Source organism: Pelophylax lessonae (genome assembly GCF_965119305.1).
Source record: "Pelophylax lessonae genome assembly, chromosome: 2".
Classification (NCBI taxonomy): Eukaryota; Metazoa; Chordata; class Amphibia; order Anura; family Ranidae; genus Pelophylax; species Pelophylax lessonae.
The window spans coordinates 639890526-639912454 of record NC_138769.1 but is presented as its reverse complement, the minus strand read 5'-3'; the positions used below and the strand labels follow the sequence as shown (position 1 = coordinate 639912454).

The window sequence follows — 21929 nt, the reverse complement described above, 5'->3', positions numbered from 1 at the left end:
GGAGACTTACTTCTTCTGAGAGATAATAAAAGGAACACTCTAACCACCATGACCACTTCAGTGATTTGTGGTCTTCAGTGAGAAGTGGTCATGGTGGTAGGAGTCAGAGACACTGCACATGCTCCCCTCCCCTCTGAGGCAGCCTCTGCCTAACGTTAGTTGGAAGCTGCTGTGGCCGTGCCCCCGACCCGACTTCCTTCCTCCCCAGCAAAAAAAAGTTGTCAGGGGGCAGTGGGCCGCATTGCCTGCGGTTCTGGGCCGCATGCGGCCCTCGGGCCGCAGGTTGGACATGCCTGGTCTAAAGTGTATCCGAAGAAATTAGAAGATTCTGGATGGCCGCACTCCAAATGCAAACACATTTATTAAAGTGATAAAATCCATACAGCATAGGAGAACACAGGTACAACAGCAACTGACGCGTTTCACACCCTTCACTGGTGCTTAATTTTAGCTGGCCAGTTATGATTAAGCACCAGTGAAGGGCGTGAAACGCGTCAGCTGCTGTTGTACCTGCTCTTTACACACTTTTTTGGCACCATCTGCTATCAGACGGGTCGCTCTAACGCCACCAATAATTAATAGTATTGTTTTTCACATTTGCTTATCATTGATGAACCCTGTGGGCAAGTGCAGGGGTGTATGTGCACACTTTAAATGTTTGAATTTCAGCCTGGGTGGTAACAATGGCTCCTTCCATAGATACTAGTGATCGACAGATTATCGGCAAAGCGGATATATCAAAGGCCGATGTGCACTTTCCCCAATATATATCGGAATCGCCTTTTGATCTACCGATATTGCCGTTATTTCGGGAAAGTACTTTTACCAGGGTGATGCCTGCAGCTAGAGGCATCACCCCGGTACCAGTATCCATAGCCGACGGTCGGCTGTCTTGTAATGACAACCGATGCGGCTGAGAAGCCGCTCGGCTGTCATTCCAAGGAGCGGAAGGGGGCCTCCCGCGGCTCACCCGTCCCACCGGGAGACCCGGGCATCCTACCTTCACCGCCGCCGTCTGACCGGGTCTCCATTTCTATGAATTTGGCGCCGCCGAGTACCCAGGAGTGATGTCATGATATGACATCACTTCCGAGTAATGGCGGTGCCAAATTAAAAAAACTTGGCGTTTTGAATGCTTTTAACCACTTAAGCCCCGGAGGATTTTCCTGCTAAACGACCAGGGGGTATTTTGCGATTCGGCACTGCGTGACTTTAACGGACAATTGCGCGGTCATGCGACGCTGTACCTAAACGAATTTGACGTCCTTTTTTTCCCACAAACAGAGCTTTCTTTTGGTGGTATTTGATCACCCGTGCGATTTTTACTTTTTGCGCTATAAACAAAAAAAGAGCGTACATTTTGCAAAAATAACAATATTTTTCAAATTTTTTTATATGAAATTCCCCCCAAAAAAATGTAAAAATCAAAATTTTTTAACATTTTCGGCCAATTTGTTTTATGCTACATATGTTTGGTAAAAAAAAAAAATCGCAAAAAGCGTATTTTGATTGGTTTGCGCAAAAGTTATCGCGTTTACTAACAAAGGGAAAGATTTTTGTCATTTTTGTTGTTTTTTTTTTTAACGTGTAATGGCGGCGGTAGTGAAGGGGTTAACTTTATTTGGGAGGGAGGGGATGTGTGTATCCCTAGGGGCGTGCTTTCTACTGTGATTGGCTGTGGCTTGAGCTGTAAGGACACTGATCAACGGATCTACATACTAGATCCGTGTGATCAGTGTCTTTACAGCGAGGAGAATGACAGGTGGCTTGTTTACACAAGCTGCCTGACATTCTCCCTCTCCCCCGCCGATCGCCGAGTGACCGGCGGACATCGGGTCCGCTGGTCACACGCGCGGGGGGGGGTCCGTGACCGCGCGGGCGCGCGCTCGCTCCCCAGAGCCTCACAGGCAAGCGACGTAGACCTACGTCACTCTGCCTGTGAGGGGCTGACTGCCGCAGTAAATATACTGTGAGCAGTCGGCAAGCGGTTAAAGTGCAGAGGAGGGGTATGGGGTCTTTTAGACCCCCAGATCGATCCTTCCACCACAGTACCTGTAGACATTAAAAAAAAAAAAAAAATTAATGTCCGAAAATATTGGCCAATACCGATATCCGATGACCAAAATATCGGTATCGACGGTAAAAAAACTATATTGGTCGATCAATAATAGACACCATAAGAAATTATGTGTAGACACAAAAGAAAAAAAGAACTGTGTTGCTGACTGGATAACCAGGTATAAATAAGGGGAAGAATAGCCTGAATAACATAAAATGAATACAGCCACCACATCTGACAAGCTGCAACATATTGCACTTTTGTTTTGGGGTTTATATACGCTTTAAAGGTTATAGGGGTGGGGACTGGAGGAGCTTTGTGACAACCATGCACACCCAGGCATGATAATGATTCATTTTTGTACAGAGTTTATTTTGATATATGAACTCCAGAAGAACCCACGCTGAAGGTTCAAAATCTGTTTCCAGAAGATATTATGTACAGATTTGCAATAGTGTGTGGGAGGGTCCTATGATACGGATATACACGCTCTGTAGCTCTGTCACAGATCACATGGAAAGTTCTGGACAGTGAAAAGATTCTAGACCTGCTCCTGACCTGCACAGCGTTCTTTACATATATGCAATACTATAAAACCAAACAGTGGATTTCTTTTTTTAATCTTTGTTTTGTTGGGATTCTGTTTGCCTCCTAAATCACGCCACAGCTGTGCCTGTCAACAGACAGAACAAGTCTATAACTTTATTCATGAACTCACACAATCACCAATTTACAGCAACTGATTACACAACCAAGACTAGCGAGCATAATGGGGCCGCCATTATTACATCATGGTATAAATTAATGGCAAACAAAGGCTATCAAATAAACACGTGTGGTTTCCATGACTATCCCATTGTGCATTATTCAGGAATCCTGGGACCATTACATTCCCAAGTACTGAAATCAGTCACATGCATTCAGGGGAAAACAAAACAATGATATCGCCTCTTTAAAAAGGAAAACACTTCTTTTTATATTTTCCATAAGATATGTATCTGGATGTTATTACTGAATGTAAATAATCACATAAGTGCCGGTTCACACTAGCGCGGCACGACTTCGGGGGCGACCTGTGAAGTCCCATGCACCGCGACTTCGGCGCGACTTGCACGGACTTCATATAATGAATGTCAATGCAAGTCGCTCCGAGGTCGCCCCGCAGTAGTACAGGAACTATTTTCTAAGTCGGAGCGACTTGAGTCGCTCCTATTAGAACGGTTCCCGTAGCACAGAATGGACCGCGGCTTGTCAGGCTGACCAGTCGCCTGACAAGTCGCAATAGTGTGAATGGACACTTAGGGTATATTAAAGTGGAAATTTATTCTCCCAATCAACATTTATGTATTTTTTTTTTTTTTAGGCCCCTTTCACACTTGTGCAACCCAACAGTCGCACGACTTTGACCTGAAGTAATATCTCTGTAATCTTGAGGTCTATAGTCCTCAAGTCACATCAAAGTCGGACCAAAGTAGTGCAGGGACTACTTTAAAGTCGCACAGATATGAATGGTACTCATTGGAAATCATAGGGTACGACTTCTAATGCAACTTTGCAGTGTGAAAGGGGCCTTAAAGCGGAGTTCTGGCCTCAAAAAAATATTTTAGATACAAATACCCCCGGGACAGTCAGGGCTAGTGCATTGCAGCAATGATAGCCTCTGAACTGTCCCAGGTTGCACTTACCTTTTAGAAGAAATAATTACCTTGAAAATGTCTTGTCCAGCGCTGCCATCTCAGGTGTGGGCAGCTGAAGCCAGGGCGTCCTCTTCAGTCCCAGAATGCCCTGCACCGGCTCCGCTCGTCATGTCCGGTGCAGGCGCGTCATCTCTGCACAGCTTCTGGGCATGCCCAGAAGCGGTTTAGCAGGGAATGACGAACGGAGCCGATGCAGGCGCATTGACTCCTGGGAGCGATGACATTCAGCTCCCAGGAATCAATGCAAGCAGGAAGAGACGGCGTGGGCCGCGGCCGCAGAGGGAGGAAGAGGAAGGAAGGTAAGTATATTTTCTTCATAAACAAGGTAAGTAAATGAAAAAAAAAAAAAAATCGGGATTATCCAATTTTTAGAAAGCTGATGGCCCAAAGTTGTTTTTGGGGCCGGAACTCCACTTTAAAGTGATTGTAAAGTCTTGTTTTTTTTGTTTTTTAAACAACAAACATGTTATACAAGGAGCTGCAGTTTGGCCCTGCCCCCTCTCTCTTCTGATTGGTTCACTGACTGATTGACAGCTGTGGGAGCCAATGACGTTGCAGCTGTATCTCAGCAAATTAGGAGGGAGAGTCCCAGACGGCAGGGGGACTCATGGATATCGCTGGACAGAGAGGGGGCACAGGTAAGTATTAGGGGTGCTGCTAAACACAGAAGGCCTTTTTATCTTAATGCATAAAATGTATTAAGATAAAAAAAAAAAAAAACACCTTCCTGCCTTTACAACTTCTTTAATCCTCATGCTGCTATCATTAGTAAATAGATAGGAAAGAATATCATATTTACATATTTTAAACTTTTTTTTTTACATTATTTTAGTTACCTCCTGGTTTCTTGCCTAGGCAAATGATGTCATACATCCCAGGAGTCTTCAGGAAGGAACAAGAGGAGGAGTGGTTTTCTCAGCTAAGCACACCCTCCTGCATGCACGCCTGAGCTAAGGGCAGATGGATTCCAGTAAGTAAATGCTACATGAATCATCTGCCCTTACTTAAGATGGCCATGGCCAGAAATGCTAGGGGTTGTTTTTCAAAGTGTTTTCTCAACAAAGTAAAGCATAGAGACATGGATGAATGGGGGAATATGGTTTTAACCACTTCCATAACAGGGCTATTTTGACACACCTCTCCTACAATTAAAATCATCATATGCTTGGCTAGAAAATTACTCAGAACCCCAAAACATTATATATGTTTTTTATCAGAGACCCTAGGGAATAAAATGGTGGTCATTGCAAATTTCTTTGTGACTCGTGTTTGTGCAGCAATTTTTCAAACCCGTTTTTTTCATGAATAAAAAACAAAAAAAAAAAAAAAACACTAAAGTTAGCCCAATTTTGTTGTATATTGTGAAAGATGATGTTACGCTAAGTAAATTGATAACCAACATGTCACTCTTTAAAATTGCGCACACTCGTGGAATGGCACCAAACTTCGGTACTTAAAAATCTCTATAGGCAACGCTTTAAATTTTTTTTACAGGTTACCAGTTTAGAGTTAGAGGAGGTCTTGGGCTAGAATTGTTGCGCTCGCTCTAACGTTCGCAACTATACCTCACATGTGGTTTGAAAGCCATTTACATACAGTGGTTACGGAAAGTATTCAGACCCCCTTAAATTTTTCACTCTTTGTTATATTGCAGCCATTTGCTAAAATCATTTAAGTTCATTCTTCTTCCTCATGAATGTACACATAGCACCCCATACTGACAGAAAAACACAGAATTGTTGACATTGTTGCAGATTTATTAAAAAAGAAAAACTGGGGGTAACGAGCCGCATCGGTCGTTACCGCCGGAAAGCCAAACGTTGGCTCTAAACCACGGTACCGGGATGGTGCCTCTAGCTAGAGGCATCATCCCGGTATACCCCCGCAAAGTCTGCCGACGTAGGGATACGTCACTTTGCGGGAAGTGGTTAAAATGGCATATCTGGCGTATCTCAGCTCACTGGTAAGCTCTACACTAAAACTAAATAACCTCCAAATATCAAAATATATATCCGTGTGCATCTCATAAAATTAGAATAGCATCAAAAAGTTAATGTATTTTAGAAATTCAATTCAAAAAGTGAAACATATTTTATATAGATGTATTACAGAGAGTCATATATTACAAGCATTTTTTGCTTTGAATTTCGAGGATTATAGCTTCCAGCTAGTAAAACCCAAAATTCAGCATCTCTGAAAATTAGAATATTACATAAGACCAATACAAAAAAAAAGGGTTTTAAATACAGAAATGCTGGCTTACTGAAAAGTATGTCTATGTAAAGTATAGTATGTACTCAATACTTAGCCAGGGCTCCTTTTGCATGAATTACTGCATTAATGCGGCATGGCATGGAGGCGATCAGCCTGTGGCACTTCTGAGGTGTTATGGAAGTCCAGGTTGGGTCTGGTGTCTCTCATCTTCCTCTTGACAATACCCCACAGATTATCTAAGGGGTTTAGGTCAGGCGAGTTTGCTGGCCAATCAAGCACAGTGATAAAATGATCATTAAACCAGGTATTGGTACTTTTGGCAGTGTGGGCAGCTGCCAAGTCCTGATGGAAAATGAAGTCAGCATCTCCATAAAGCTGGTCAGCAGAGGGAAGTATGAAGTGCTCTCAAATATTTCCTGGTAGAGGGCCGAGGCTGATCCCCTCCATGCCAAACCACTTTGATGCAGTAATTTATGCAAAAGGAGCCTCAACCAAGTATTGAGTGCATGTTATACTGTACATGGACATACTTTTAAGTAAGCCAACGTTTCTGTGTACATACAGTCAGGTCCATAAATATTGGGACATCAACACAATTCTAATCTTTTTGGCTCTATACGCCACCACAATGGATTTGAAATGAAACAAACAAGATGTGCTTTAACTGCAGACTTTCAGCTTTAATTTGAGGGTATTTACATCCAAATCAGGTGAAAGGTGTAGGAATTACAACAGTTTGTATATGTGCCTCCCACTTTTTAAGGGACCAAAGGTAATGGGACAATTGGCTGCTCAGCTGTTCCATGGCCAGGTGTGTGTTATTCCCTCATTATCCCATTTACACGGAGCAGATAAAAGGTCCAGAGTTTATTTCAAGTGTGCTATTTGCATTTGGAATCTGTTGCTGTCAACTCTCAATATGAGATCCAAAGAGCTGTCACTATCAGTGAAGCAAGCCATCATTAGGCTGAAAAAACAAAACAAACCCATCAGAGAGATAGAAAAAACATTAGGTGTGGCCAAATCAACTGTTTGGAACATCCTTAAAAACAAAGAACGCACCGGTGAGCTCAGCAACACCAAAAGACCTGGAAGACCACGGAAAACAACTGTGGTGGATAACCGAAGAATTCTTTCCCTGGTGAAGAAAACACCCTTCACAACAGTTGGCCAAATCAAGAACACTCTCCAGGAGGTAGGTGTATGTGTGTCAAAGTCAACAATCAAGAGAAGACTTCACCAGAGTGAATACAGAGGGTTCACCACAAGATGTAAACCATTGGTGAGCCTCAAAAACAGGAAGGCCAGATTAGAGTTTGCCAAACAACATCTAAAAAAGCCTTCACAGTTCTGGAACAACATCCTATGGACAGATGAGACCAAGATCAACTTGTACCAGAGTGATGGGAAGATAAGAGTATGGAGAAGGAAAGGAACTGCTCATGATCCAAAGCATACCACCTCATCAGTGAAGCATGGTGGTGGTAGTGTCATGGCGTGGGCATGTATGGCTGCCAATGGAACTGATTCTCTTGTATTTATTGATGATGTGACTGACAAAAGCAGCAGGATGAATTCTGAAGTGTTTTGGGCAATATTTTCTGCTCATATTTAGCCAAATGCTTCAGAACTCATTGGACGCGCTTCACAGTGCAGATGGACAATGACCCGAAGCATACTGCGAAAGCAACCAAAGAGTTTAAGGGAAAGAAGTGGAATGTTATGCAATGGCCAAGTCAATCACCTGACCTGAATGCGATTGAGTGTGCATTTCACTTGCTGAAGACAAAATTGAAGGGAAAATGCCCCAAGAACAAGCAGGAACTGAAGACAGTTGCAGTAGAGGCCTGGCAGAGCATCACCAGGGATGAAACCCGGCGTCTTGTGATGTCTATGCGTTCCAGACTTCAGGCTGTAATTGACTGGAAAGGATTTGCAACCAAGCATTAAAAAATTAAAGTTTGATTTAGGATTGTTAATCTGTCCCATTAAAAAGTGGGAGGCACATATATAAACTGTTGTAATTCCTACACCGTTCACCTGATTTGGATGTAAATACCCTCAAATTAAAGCTAAAAGTCGGCAGTTAAAGCACATCTTGTTTGTTTCATTTCAAATCCATTGTGGTGGTGTATAGAGCCAAAAAGATTTGAATTGTGTTGATGTCCCAATATTTATGGACCTGACTATATATATATAATTATTACCTATTCCAAGGTGACTGTAGCTATGAAAAACATAGGATACAAGCCTATTCTTTCCATTAAAATGTAAAGCATATTTCAAGAGAATTGATAGAGAACATCTTGTAATTATGAGTGCTACACAATACATTTCACAGAGAAGTTAAGCTAACAGAGCAATAAACACGTGTAAAGATAGCATGCAGTTCTAGATTGGTTGGTTGACTTTTTTTTTTTTTTTTTAGATAGTAGGATCGAGTGCCTGACAATGTTATTGAGCACTTATAGTGCACTTACACTGCAGTGAAGTATTGTACTCCCTGCTGCTACTCTGTAATGTAATTCTATGGAGTAGATTGCTACAACAAGGTCCACACAAGTATGGGTAAAGCCGCGGGTTTCTCTCTAGCTAAAGATTCTTTATTCCTTCACAGACATATTTACGGTTGGCAAGTTTTCAAAGTGAATCAAGCCCAGCCTAACAGTCATCAATTAGCTAGATTTTAACTGAACTTTCATGTCTTGGATAGGGCTAGTTAAGAATGAAACACCACACAATGACGTGATTTTTTTTTAATAGAATGACGAATCTTCTTCAAAAAATCCCTGATGTTGGATATCTCAATCTGCAAATTCTAGAGAGCAGTCCATGACCCAGGCCTTTGTAAACTAGCCGGAACAATAAAATGATGAAGATAGGTACCTAAATACCCAATAACTGTGTGAAAGACACATGCTATGTGGACAATGGCCAAGACCCACGCTATGTGGACAATGGCCAAGACCCACGCTATGTGGACAATGGCCAAGACCCACGCTATGTGGACAATGGCCAAGACCCACGCCATGTGGACAATGGCCAAGACCCACGCCATGTGGACAATGGCCAAGACCCACGCCATGTGGACAATGGCCAAGACCCACGCCATGTGGACAATGGCCAAGACCCACGCCATGTGGACAATGGCCAAGACCCACACTATGTGGTCAATGGCCAAGACCCACACTATGTGGTCAATGGCCAAGACCCACGCTATGTGGACAATGGCCAAGACCCACGCTATGTGGACAATGGCCAAGACCCACGCTATGTGGACAATGGCCAAAACTATTTTTATGGTGCAAGTGTACTTTGAAATTCGTAACAAGACAAAAAAAATGTGACCATTTTAGAAATAAACACTAGGTCCTGGTTCACACTGGTGAGATGCGGGAAACCCTGCAATTCATTGCTGGTTCCCACTGACATCTGCAAACTGCTGGGGGTGTCAATGAATATTTGCCTACTTTTAAGGCAATGTTCACCATTCAGGAAAAAAATAATCCACAAATTTTTGTAGAAAAATGTGCATGTATTACTTTTTCCCACAGATTCCTCAGAGCCCTCGCAGATGAGCACTTTAAGCCGTCTGCCGCAGTAAAAGACAGGACTTGTAGTTTCTTCATTGGCAGATTGCTGGGAATAAATTATGTCGCTGTGAAACCTGTGAAGGTAATTCTGCCTGGAGCTGGACTTTTAGGTCTCATGCACACAGGACGTTTTTACATCTGCCCCCAAGGGCGTCAGGCATTTTTTTAACAGCCTAAAAACGCCCCTCCATGTTATTCTATGGCCTCATGCACACACAGGCTTTTAGGAGCTGTAAGTGGCATAGGCGTTTAAGCTGCAAAAAAAACCCAGGGCCAGTGTGTTCTGGAGCAGCAGCGTTACAGCTATAAACCCAATTGACACGGCTAAACACGTGTTAACGCTGTATACAGCCAGGGCCGATGCAAGGATTTTTGCCGCCCTAGGCAAAATAAAAATTGCCGCCGCCCCCATATGCTCTCCCACCCCCCATCACAAGGTTGAAACCCCTTCAGTGACTTTCCTCGGCGCTGGGTCAGGCTCCGCCTACTCTCCTGGCCATGCATGTGCATTAGACCTCCCAATAGAAAAGCATTATTCAATGCTTTCCTATGGGGATTTCAGCGACGCTGGAGGTCCTCACATAGCGTGGCTTGCTGTAGCGCTCAGGTGGCACAGCATGAGGAGTGCAGGATGCCGGCGCCCCCTGCTAAGTTGCCCCCTAGGCGGCTGCCTAGGTCATCTTACAGGTAGCGCCGGCCCTGTATACAGCGTTAAGCTTCATCAAGGGTTTTTAAGCTGTAGTAATTGGATTTGGGAGTGGAAAATAGAAGAGGGCAGAGAAACGCTGCCTAAACCTAGCGTGGCTTAAAGTGTTACTAAACCCAGAACCTGCATTCACTATATCTGGTCTGCCACAGGACATGGAAATGTAATTATTTTAGTAAATACAAACTGCTAAATACCTTTTCTCCTCAGAAGTGTATAGCAATCTTGTGACTTGCATCAGTTCCTAGTAAAGCTTGTAGGAGGAGTTTTCATTCTCCCTTGATCCTCTGTCTGGACATTGCCGATTGGCCCTGTGCTGATCACATGCACTCACCCAAGAAAAAAAAAAAAAAACTCTCTAGCAATACACACCAAACTGAGCATGTGCAGCCTGTCCCCTGGCTCTGTAAATATCAGGTTATTTTTTGGAGACAGTAAAATAAGGAGGAGGATAAGAGAAGACGGGACCAAAAAGCCTTTATACACAATGGTGAGGATTTACCCCTTAGGTTCCACAGTGAGTATAACAAACATCCTTTACTGCATATTCAGACTGATTTTACTGTTGTGGGTTTAGTAACCCTAACACGCATTAACGCCAATGTGGATCACTTCTAAAAGCATGTTTTTACAGCCACTTTTTCCTGGCATCGATACTGGCTTTGCAGCTTTTTTATTTTTAAACTCCCTGTGTGCATGGGGCCTAGAGGAGTCAATGTGACATTTACCAATCATTCACTGCAGGTGTATTACCTGATGCCTGTGTTTTATATGACAGTGATTGATTCACCTGCAGTAAATATGTCCCTAGGTTAATCCTTAAAATTCAGACGCAAAATCAGGTTATGAATCATGATAATCATCTTCATACAACATACAGACAAATACTGCAGTTTACCAGAAAGTTCTGTAAATCCACAAGCATGCAGGAAACATTTTTCAGCAACATAATATGCAGGGAATTTATGGAATTAAGAAGATACAGAATAAGCATATGTGGTCTGTATCTAAATATTCTTCCGTCCTGCAGTAGTAAGGTTTAAGTCGAGGTTTGTGCATACCAGAACTAAGCTGTCTGGTTTGCCTAATACTGTAAAAAAAAAAAAAATAATGACACACACTATATATATATATACACATACATATACACAAACATACACACACAATATATATTTATATACACACACTATATATCGTATTTTCCGGCGTATAAGACGACTGGGCGTATAAGACGACCCCCCTAATTTTCAAGATAAAACGTAGGTTTTGGGCTATACTCGCCTTATAAGACTACCTCCCTTCCGAATCAAGGCAACACCATTGAAAAACATCAGATTTCTCATAGATCTCCAAGGTACCCCAAGTACTGTAATACATATAATCTCTAATAATATCTCCAAGGTACCCTAAGTATTACCGGTAGATGTAATCTCAAGACGCTGGCTGTGCAGGAATCCTGTACCGGTATACCGTATGTACCGTAGCTTTGGCTACATACAGTATACCGCGCTGAGCCAATCACAGTGAGCGATGTATTCTATTATTGAATGCAAAGCCTGCTCGGATTGGCAGAGTCAGAGAGGCGGGCTGATGTTATTTCGCCAATCCGAGCAGGCTTTGCATTCAATAATAGAATACATCGCTCTCCCTGATTGGCTCAGTGCGGTACACTGTATGTAGCCGAAGCTACGGTACATACGGTATACCGGTACAGGATTCCCACACAGCCAGCGTCTTGAGAGATTACATCTACCGGTAATACTTATACTTAGGTTACCTTGGAGATATTATACTCGGCGTATAAGACGACCCTCCCATCTTTGGGGGATTTTTTTGAGGTTCAAAAGTAGTCTTATACGCCAGAAAATAAAATAAATAAATATATATATATATATATATATATATATACACACATATATACACACACACACACACACATAATGTATATACATACATACACACACACACACTATGTATATATATATATATATATATATATATACACACATACACACACTATATATATATACACACATACACACACTATATATATATATATATATACACACACACACACAATGTATATCTGCTTATTCGCTGCATAAAATAAGGAATAGTTTCCATGACTGAAGGTCACATGAATATATGATGAAACACTTAAAAAAAAAACACTTTTCAGAGGCCTAGGACAGGTGGTGAGGAGGCATTGTGTCACCTCATCCCCACCTGTTTAACCCATAAAAGGCCTGAGACTGGAGAAGGGGGGTATTTTTGCCATGGCATATGTATGGGAACTCTGCTGTAAAGGGCTCAGAGGGGAACTCTGATGTAAGGGGACCTCTAATGGGGCCCCCGATGTGAGGTAGAACTCTGATGTAAGTAGGGACCTCTAATGGGGACCCTGATGTGAGGTAGAACTCTGATGTAAGGGGACCTTTAATGGGGCCCCCGATGTGAGGTAGAACTCTGATGGGCTCAAGTTTGTTTGAAATCTCTTTACTTTGTTTTACATAAGTTTCTTCTTTGTTGTTCTAAATCATATAATGCTAATTAAAAAAAAAAAAAAGTAAAATGTAATCTTTTACATATTATTTGTTAAGTCATAAAACTATATCTTTTTTTTGGGAAGGGGGGGTCCATAAATATTTGTAAAAAATAATATGCGTCATTGTACTAAAAAGCATGGATACCCAAAAAAAAAATGCCACAGCATGGACAAAGCAGATGCAAGAATTCCAGTGTGCAGATCTTGCTGATATACTGCCTGAGGGATAGAGAGATTCATCTCATCTGGATAGTTTTACAATAGTTAAAGTAGTCATAAAGGCAGGCATTCTCTGCAATAAGGTAAGAAACCTTTTAGCCGCAGCCCCCCCCCCCCCCAAATACTTTCTAGAGCCTGAACTTGATCCAGAGCTGCACTTTCCCCCCTCACTGCGCTCAGTGAGAGCAGAAGAGGCCATTGGCTGCTGCTGATCTCAATCAAATCCAGTGATGAGGGGGGTGGGGCTGAGCCACACTCTGTTTCAATAGACGCACACAGTATGGCTCGGGACTGAGCCCACATGAGTGTCCCCATAGCAAGCGGCTTGCTATGGGGGGCGATTGGAAAGCAGGAGCACCAGCAGGGGAGCCTAGAAGAGGATTCTGTTACAATCACTTAAACGCTATAATATACTGTATAATTGTACGCCTGTCCGAATTATGCGGCATCTACTATAACCCACACTTTTCAATCCAATTGTTCATCAATCTAAATATTTATTAGGTCTAATTACATTAGAAATTATAAGACCGGTTCATTAACAGTCTATGTTTAAACGTTTTTTTTTTTTTCCCCAATTCCACCATGTCTGCAGTCTCTGACCCTCTCGCTGTGCATGTCTGCAGTCTCATGGCCATCTCTTGTATCATGTCTGCAGTCTCTGGCCATCTATTGTGTCATGTCCGTAGTCTCATGGCCATCTCTTGTATCATGTCTGCAGTCTCTGACCATCTCTTGTATTATGTCTGCAGTCTCTGGCCATCTCTTGTATCATGTCTGCAGCTTCTGACCATCTCTTGTATCATGTCTGCAGCTTCTGACCATCTCTTGTATCGTGTCTGTAGTCTCTGACCATCTCTTGTATCGTGTCTGTAGTCTCTGACGATCTCTTGTATCATGTCTGCAGTCTCTGACCATCTCTTGTATCATGTCTGCAGTCTCTGGCCATCTCTTGTATCAGGTCTGTAGTCTCTGACCATCTCTTGTATCATGTCTGCAGTCTCTGGCCATCTCTTGTGTCACGTCTGCAGTCTCTGGCCATCTCTTGTGTCACGTCTGCAGTCTCTGACCATCTCTTGTATCGTGTCTGCAGTCTCTGGCCATCTCTTGTGTCATGTCTGCAGTCTCTGGCCATCTCTTGTATTATGTCTGCAGTCTCTGGTCATGTCTTGTGTCATGTCTGCAGTCTCTGGCCATCTCTTGTGTCACGTCTGCAGTCTCTGACCATCTCTTGTATCGTGTCTGCAGTCTCTGGCCATCTCTTGTGTCATGTCTGCAGTCTCTGGCCATCTCTTGTATTATGTCTGCAGTCTCTGGTCATGTCTTGTGTCATGTCTGCAGTCTCTGGCCATCTCTTGTGTCACGTCTGCAGTCTCTGACCATCTCTTGTATCGTGTCTATAGTCTCTGGTCATCTCTTGTGTCATGTCTGCAGTCTCTGGTCATCTCTTGTGTCATGTCTGCAGTCTCTGGCCATCTCTTGTATTATGTCTGCAGTCTCTGGTCATCTCTTGTGTCATGTCTGCAGTCTCTGGCCATCTCTTGTGTCACGTCTGCAGTCTCTGACCATCTCTTTTATCGTGTCTGCAGTCTCTGGTCATCTCTTGTATCATGTCTGCAGTCTCTGGCCATCTCTTGTGTCACGTCTGCAGTCTCTGACCATCTCTTTTATCGTGTCTGCAGTCTCTGGTCATCTCTTGTATCATGTCTGCAGTCTCTGGTCATCTCTTGTGTCATGTCTGCAGTCTCTGGCCATCTCTTGTGTCACGTCTGCAGTCTCTGACCATCTCTTTTATCGTGTCTGCAGTCTCTGGTCATCTCTTGTGTCATGTCTGCAGTCTCTGGCCATCTCTTGTGTCACGTCTGCAGTCTCTGGCCATCTCTTGTATCATGTCTGCAGTCTCTGGCCACCTCTTGTATCATGTCTGCAGCCTCTGACCATCTCTTGTATTATGTCTGCAGTCTCTGGTCATCTCTTGTATCATGTCTGCAGTCTCTGGTCATCTCTTGTGTCATGTCTGCAGTCTCTGGCCATCTCTTGTATTATGTCTGCAGTCTCTGGCCATCTCTTGTGTCACGTCTGCAGTCTCTGACCATCTCTTGTATCGTGTCTGCAGTCTCTGACCATCTCTTGTATCGTGTCTGCAGTCTCTGACCATCTCTTGTATCGTGTCTGCAGTCTCTGACCATCTCTTGTATCGTGTCTGCAGTCTCTGACCATCTCTTGTATCATGTCTGCAGTCTCTGGCCATCTCTTGTATCATGTCTGTAGTCTCTGACCATCGCTTGTATCATTTCTGCAGCCTCTGACCATCTCTTCCATCATATCTGCAGTCTCTGAACATCTCATTGTGGTGATGTCAGAGGCCAAGCTTGAGGCCCCCATTATCACGTACGTTGACCATCACGGCTTTATCTCATTCAGAAATAAAAATAGTATTGAGTAAAAAAAACATGCGACACATTGAAAGAAAATACTAATACAGCTGGAAACTCCAACCAAAAAATGATCTATTGATGTGCGTATGGCCAGCACAAAATAAACAGTACAGTACCAGGTGAAATTCTCAGACGTATTTTCTAACCTCGTATACAGCGGAGGTGCAGAAATGTAAACACCAGGAACATGTGGGCTTATGCAGCACAGCCGTGCAAACAAAGATGAAATGAAAAGCACATTAAAACCAAAACAATATAATAAATACTGTAAATGAAACAATATCATGAATGTTAATTAAAAACAGTGAAAAAAAAAATACTGTCAATAAAAAAAATGGAATACATAATATAAATAAACCAGAACCAGTGCTGACAAATCACCAGTTTGAACACAGCTCTAAAAATATGATATAAATAAATTTAGGATAGCTGTGCACTGTTGGCTGGCGTGTTTAATGTAACTTTCACTGCAAGTGGTAAAACACCTAGGTGAGGTTCCGAAGCGGCTCTGCAAGCCAAGTTAGCATGGGCACGGCTGTCCATTTATTTGAATAGGCTGCTCTGCCTGCGTTTCATGCAGGTAAAAGGTTCCTGCATCTTCGTTAAATCGAAGCGCAATATTCCCCACGCACACATTCAAGATAACCGGCAGTTCAGTAATGCCGCGTGCTGTAATGATCAAAGGCTGGAAACCGTGGATACTCAAAGTGAAGAAAATGTCATCAGCACACCAAGGATTCCTCCACAGGGTCTAAAGGTTTATTCCGTGGTCACATAATAAATATGTAGCAACATTTCACAGCCACTCGGCCCCTTCATCAGTGACAGTGTCACTTGCCTGATAGGGGGGGCCTGAAACATTGCTACATATTTATTATGTGATCACAGAATAAAGCTTTGGACCCTTTCAAGGAATTCTTGGCGTATCTTTGTTAAAACGCAGCCAGAGAAAAAAAAAAAAATCAAAAAAAGCATCATCGGACTTCCCACAACCGAAGGTGCACTGCATTTTCAGATGCGTGGGAGTGCTATTAAGAATTAATGGCAACCCTGCGTGTCTGCATAGAAACAGTGTGGTTTGGCTACACATGGATGCAAGTGCGGGAACAGATGCGATTTAGATGCTGTCCCGAACCTGCACAAGTGTGAATCTAGCTTTAGGGCCGATGAACATTTATGCACTGTTGGATAGGGTTACCACCTCATCCCTTTAAATCAGGACACACATTAATTACACAGGTTCTGTGGCTGATTAAGGTATTTATTTTATTTATTTCAGGTACTTGTATAGCGCTGTCAATTTACGCAGCGCTTTACATATACATTGCACATTCACATCAGTCCCTGTCCTCAAGGAGCTTACAATCTAAGGTGGTAATTAAACTCACTTAGTGCCTAAGGTCCCTTTCACATGGGCGATCCGATCCGCCTGTCAGTTTTTCAGGCGGACCTGATCAGATCCTCCATGCATCCCTATTGGGCAGCGGATGTCAGCGGTGACATGTCCACTGACACTCGCTGCTCTCCGATCCGATCCTGTCTGTGAAATCCGGACAGATGGAAACCCTATTTTCTATCCGTCTGGAGGATCGAATCGGATGAGAATGGACAGGCAGTCCGTTCTTGTCCGATCTCCCCATAGAGGACAGCGGAGATCTCACAGCTCCATCTCTGCACACAGAGCAGAGACTGAGCTTTCATCCGCTTGCTCAGCGGGGATCGGCGGATCGATCTCCCGCTGAGCAGAACGGACTCCGTTGGGCGATGTGCCCGCGTGAAAGAGGCCTTATGTGCAATATATCAGCCTCAGAACCTGTATAATTAATATGTGCTCAGGTTTAAAGGGGTGAGGTGGCAACCCTGCTGTGGGAGTGTGCGTATTAACTCACCGTGCGGTAACGCACATTACATGCATTGGCCCAATGCAGTGCATTTTAAATAGAACCCCAACACATGGGGGGGGGGGGTGATTTACTAATGACAAATAAGACTGTGCACTTTGCAAGGGCATTTGTGCCATAGCTTAGTAAATGAGCTGAAGCTTCACTTTGCAAAGAATACCCAATCACATGCAAGGAACATAAATAAATAGCAGTTTTGCTTACACAGGATTGGGTGATGAAGTCAGCAGACCTTCCCCTCTGGAACAAATTCCCTTGCAAAGTGCAATTGCATTCTCAAAGTGCAGTCTATTTGCCTTCATTGAGTCAACCCCACCAAGTCAATTCACATGCACTGCAATGCCATAGTGCACTGCAGCATACGTTTCTTTTTATGTGTTTTGATGCATCAAAATCCTATTATATTTCAATGGGTTGCGTCAAAGCAATGCACATTACAGTGTGTGGACGCACCACACAAATGTAAATGGACCCTTAAAAACTGCTGATGTCAAGGCTTTTGTGTAATGAAAGGAGACCTGCAATTGATGGCGTTTGCTTGTTTACATTGTGAAAGGCAGTGCACAGTCATTGGGAAGTCTCACCATGAACGTGCTCAAACAAACAAGGTTGTCCTGATTAAATTACAAAGTCCCAATCAGACGGGATTGAAAACTAAGGCAGCCTTTGGGAACCTACAAGTCCCAGCATGGATGTGCAGCCAAAAATGCAGGCATGCTGAGTCTTGTTGTCCCTCCAAGACTGTATCAGGATAAATTACATTCCAGTCATAGTGTATGTATTAATAGATCACAGTACATTAAATAATCCGACATCAAGAGAAATAATCCTGTGACACCTGTATAGAGGAGTTGTCACTGGTTGCAGAGGGTTAATGCATGTCACTCTTAAATTTATATTTAATTAAGCAATTGGCGTTTCTTTTATAAAGTTTATTGTCTGATAGGTTGATGTCACAACCTGCATGTTGGGTTTTGTATGTATTTGTTTTATCAAAATAGAAAATCCAATAAAAATCATTATACCAAAATAAAGAAATAAACCAACAGGAGTCAGAGGAGGGGTCATTGATGCTCTTCTGACAACTCCAACACTAACTTATCCACCGATATTAAATATACACAAAAATTAGAAACGGGTTCTGCTACGAAGTGGCTGTACCGATTTCCCTTTGTGTACATGTTTTTATTCTTATTTTAGGTGTACTTGCTCTTCCCAATGATCTGATATTATAAACCATGGGAGTGAAATAATCAGCTTGGACAATGATGTAAAGTATCTACTTTCATCATTTTTAAATATTCATTAAGCTCAATGAGAACAAATGGTAAACTATGGACCGTTGCCATGTCTATGTGGACACACCTGTACACAGTGATCTATGTCAATCTATAGAATGGTCCATAGCCACATCATGCCAGGTGTCCTCAATTACCCCATCATGCCCTCTCTGGTGATCCCTGGGCATGTTTGCAGTGTATGCGTGTTGGGAGACATGCAGAAGGCGCTTTCCTTCCAATGCACATATACAGTATATAGGTGTGAATGCAGCCCTAAAGAAATATTAAGGCATGAGTGACTACCCCCCCTCCCCCATCGACAATACGATCTGGGTCAATTAGGCATTCATTGCCGTATAAATGCAGCTAGCCTTTGGATTGTAAGCTCCCAGGAGCAGGGCACTCCTGACTCTCCTACACTGAATTGTATCTGTGCAGACTCTGAGACTGTCTCATTCTTTATTTAGCAAAGTGATGCGCAAACTGGTGGTGCCATATAAATCCTGTATATATATATATATATATATATATATATACACATATATATGTATATATACACACATACATATATATATATATATATATATATATATATATATATATATATATATATACGCATACACACACACACACACATATATATATATATATTCCTGCTGGTAAAGACAGGAAAAAGAAAATGATAAAATCCAAAACCAGGTGCAAATTGCAGTAACCTGAATTACAGGCTTGGTTCACACATTTCTGCAACATGCGTGGCAAAGCACATCATATGTGCTTGGTTGGTGCAGTGCCATTCATTCTGCCACATGGCATGTTGTGCCTATGGACGGACCATTCTAAAGATCGGTGTGACTCGATCTATACAGGTGCGTCTACACCTGAGCCAAATTTAACATTTTTATTTAACATTTTTATTTATTACTGGGTTTGGGGCCACTTTGTGTGTTCCTCATGTGGTTCAGGGCAGTGCCATTTGAGCCAATTCATTGTGATGTGCACCAAAGGTAGAGCATGCACTACTTCTGGAAACTCGCAAAACCTGTGTCTGGGTTGTTGTTAACTAAACATTGCCACCCGCTGAAGATCACAATTGCAGTGTGGAAAGGTGTATGGAATGCAGGTTTTCCGCACCACATTCTGGTGTGAACGGGCTCTCAATTAATATTCCAAAATTCTGTAGAGCACCCGGTCTCAACTTTTTTACCCCAAAGAACCCTTGAAGTCATTTTTAGATCTCAGGAAACCTCTGCTAGTAATAGTCCATTGGGGGTCATTAGGAAGAATGCCCCCCTTACTGGCAGCTGAAAAGATCAGTGGTGTCATGCTACTGGCTCTGCCAGAAGGCAAGGGACTTGGAACTCTGAAGGAACCCCTAGGAACCTCTGGAAGAACCCTAGGATTCCATGGAACCCGGGTTGAGAATGCCTACTATAGAGTAACAATGATCCTAGGAAATGTACATCCTGAATGGTGTGTGTTGCAGTGCAGCAACATAGTAGTGTGTGCCGCCAGTACAGGTGTATGTCCGTGTTCTGGGACATTGGGCCAAGCTGCCATTCCATTTATTTGAAATGGGTTGCCTAATGCAATGCATGTTAGCGCACCAAAAAAACAATGGCGTGAACCTATCCTTCAATCTGATTGGCTGCATAAATAAACAAGCCCATTGGGCTCACAAATGGCTGTAAGGCCAGGACCCCCCCTGGCATGGAATAAGGTGCAAAGGTGAAGTTTGGCAACCACCATACACTTTTCAATTGCACCGACCTAATGTGTGAGCATAACCTTGGATTGGCTGCAACTTTAATCAAACCCATGGTGTTCACAACCAGCTGCGAGCCCTGGACCCTGGTGTGGAGGAAGGGGCAAAGGTGATGCCCAGCAAAGCACCAAGCAATGGCACCATCTATATACAAGAAGTGGAGTGAGGCTTCTTCTCCCACCACACCTTGGAGATCACAAGCTGCCACCAGCCCAGGAGCCAGGCCTGTGCCAGCACTGCCAGCCAGCTATCAGACCCCCAGGACAGGGATGATGGATGGATGGATGGATGGATGGATGGGCACACTCACCGTTGCTCCAGGATTTCAGCAGATATTTAATGCTGATCTCAAAGAAGCCCGAGTCCTGCTGGCTGGCCATGTCCTCCTCCTCCTCCTCCTCCTCCTCAGGTGCTGATGTGTGGAGGAAATGAAGAGTCTCTCCCTCCTAGGTGCTCCTCATTACACAGCAGATGCTCGTCCTCCTCGTCCTCCTCCTCCTCCGGTTCTCCTTCACTGCAGCCTGTCAATGGCCGGCCACGGATCAGCGCCTCTCATCTCATTGTCTGCTCCGGGGACGGCTCCTTCTTCTCCCCGCTCACAAATCCGGTGTCACTGGATGGGAGGAGGATGGGGGGAGCTGGGTGTCCGCACCTCCTCTACACAACACGGCTACTGCTACTGAGAGCGATATTCAGCATCGGCAGCACAGCACAGCCAACTACATCACTGCTGCGGTACGGCGCAACCTCCGAGCTGACAGTGACGTCCGAACAGAGCCAGGAACCGCACAGCCGCAGAACGGGACAGAGACACGGCCTATGTGCCCATCATCATCATCACACACCTACCTACCACCTACACACTGTGCCCATCATCACACACCTACCACCTACACACTGTGCCCATCACCATCACACACCTACCTACCAGCTACACACTGTGCCCATCACACACCCACCTACCGACCTAACTCATACTACCTACACACTGTGCCCATCACCATCACACACCTACCTACCACCTACACACTGTGCCTATAACACCTACCTCATCATACCACCTACACACTGTGCCCATCATCATCACACACCTACCTACCACCTACACACTGTGCCCATCACCATCACACACCTACCTACCAGCTACACACTGTGCCCATCACACACCCACCTACCGACCTAACTCATACTACCTACACACTGTGCCCATCACCATCACACACCTACCTACCACCTACACACTGTGCCTATAACACCTACCTCATCATACCACCTACACACTGTGCCCATCATCATCACACACCTACCTACCACCTACACACTGTGCCCATCACACACCCACCTACCGACCTAACTCATACTACCTACACACTGTGCCCATCACCATCACACACCTACCTACACACTGTGCCCATCACACACACACACCTCATCATACCACCTACACACTGTGCCCATCACACACACCTACCTACCACCTACACACTGTGCCCATCACACACACCTACCTAC

General features: G+C 43.7%; 1 protein-coding gene across 2 annotated transcripts in view; it reads right to left on the bottom strand.

The window, feature by feature from the left end:
• Positions 1-21113, bottom strand: part of FRY (FRY microtubule binding protein) — a 364889-nt gene extending 343776 nt beyond the window's left edge. For both annotated transcript variants that reach the window (XM_082244584.1, XM_082244585.1), the window contains exon 1: positions 20728-21113. In XM_082244584.1, the coding sequence (XP_082100710.1) occupies positions 20728-20797 (70 nt within the window). In that variant the 5' untranslated portion in view covers positions 20798-21113. The remainder of the gene's footprint in view (positions 1-20727) is intronic.
• Between the last annotated feature and the right edge of the window lie 816 nt (positions 21114-21929).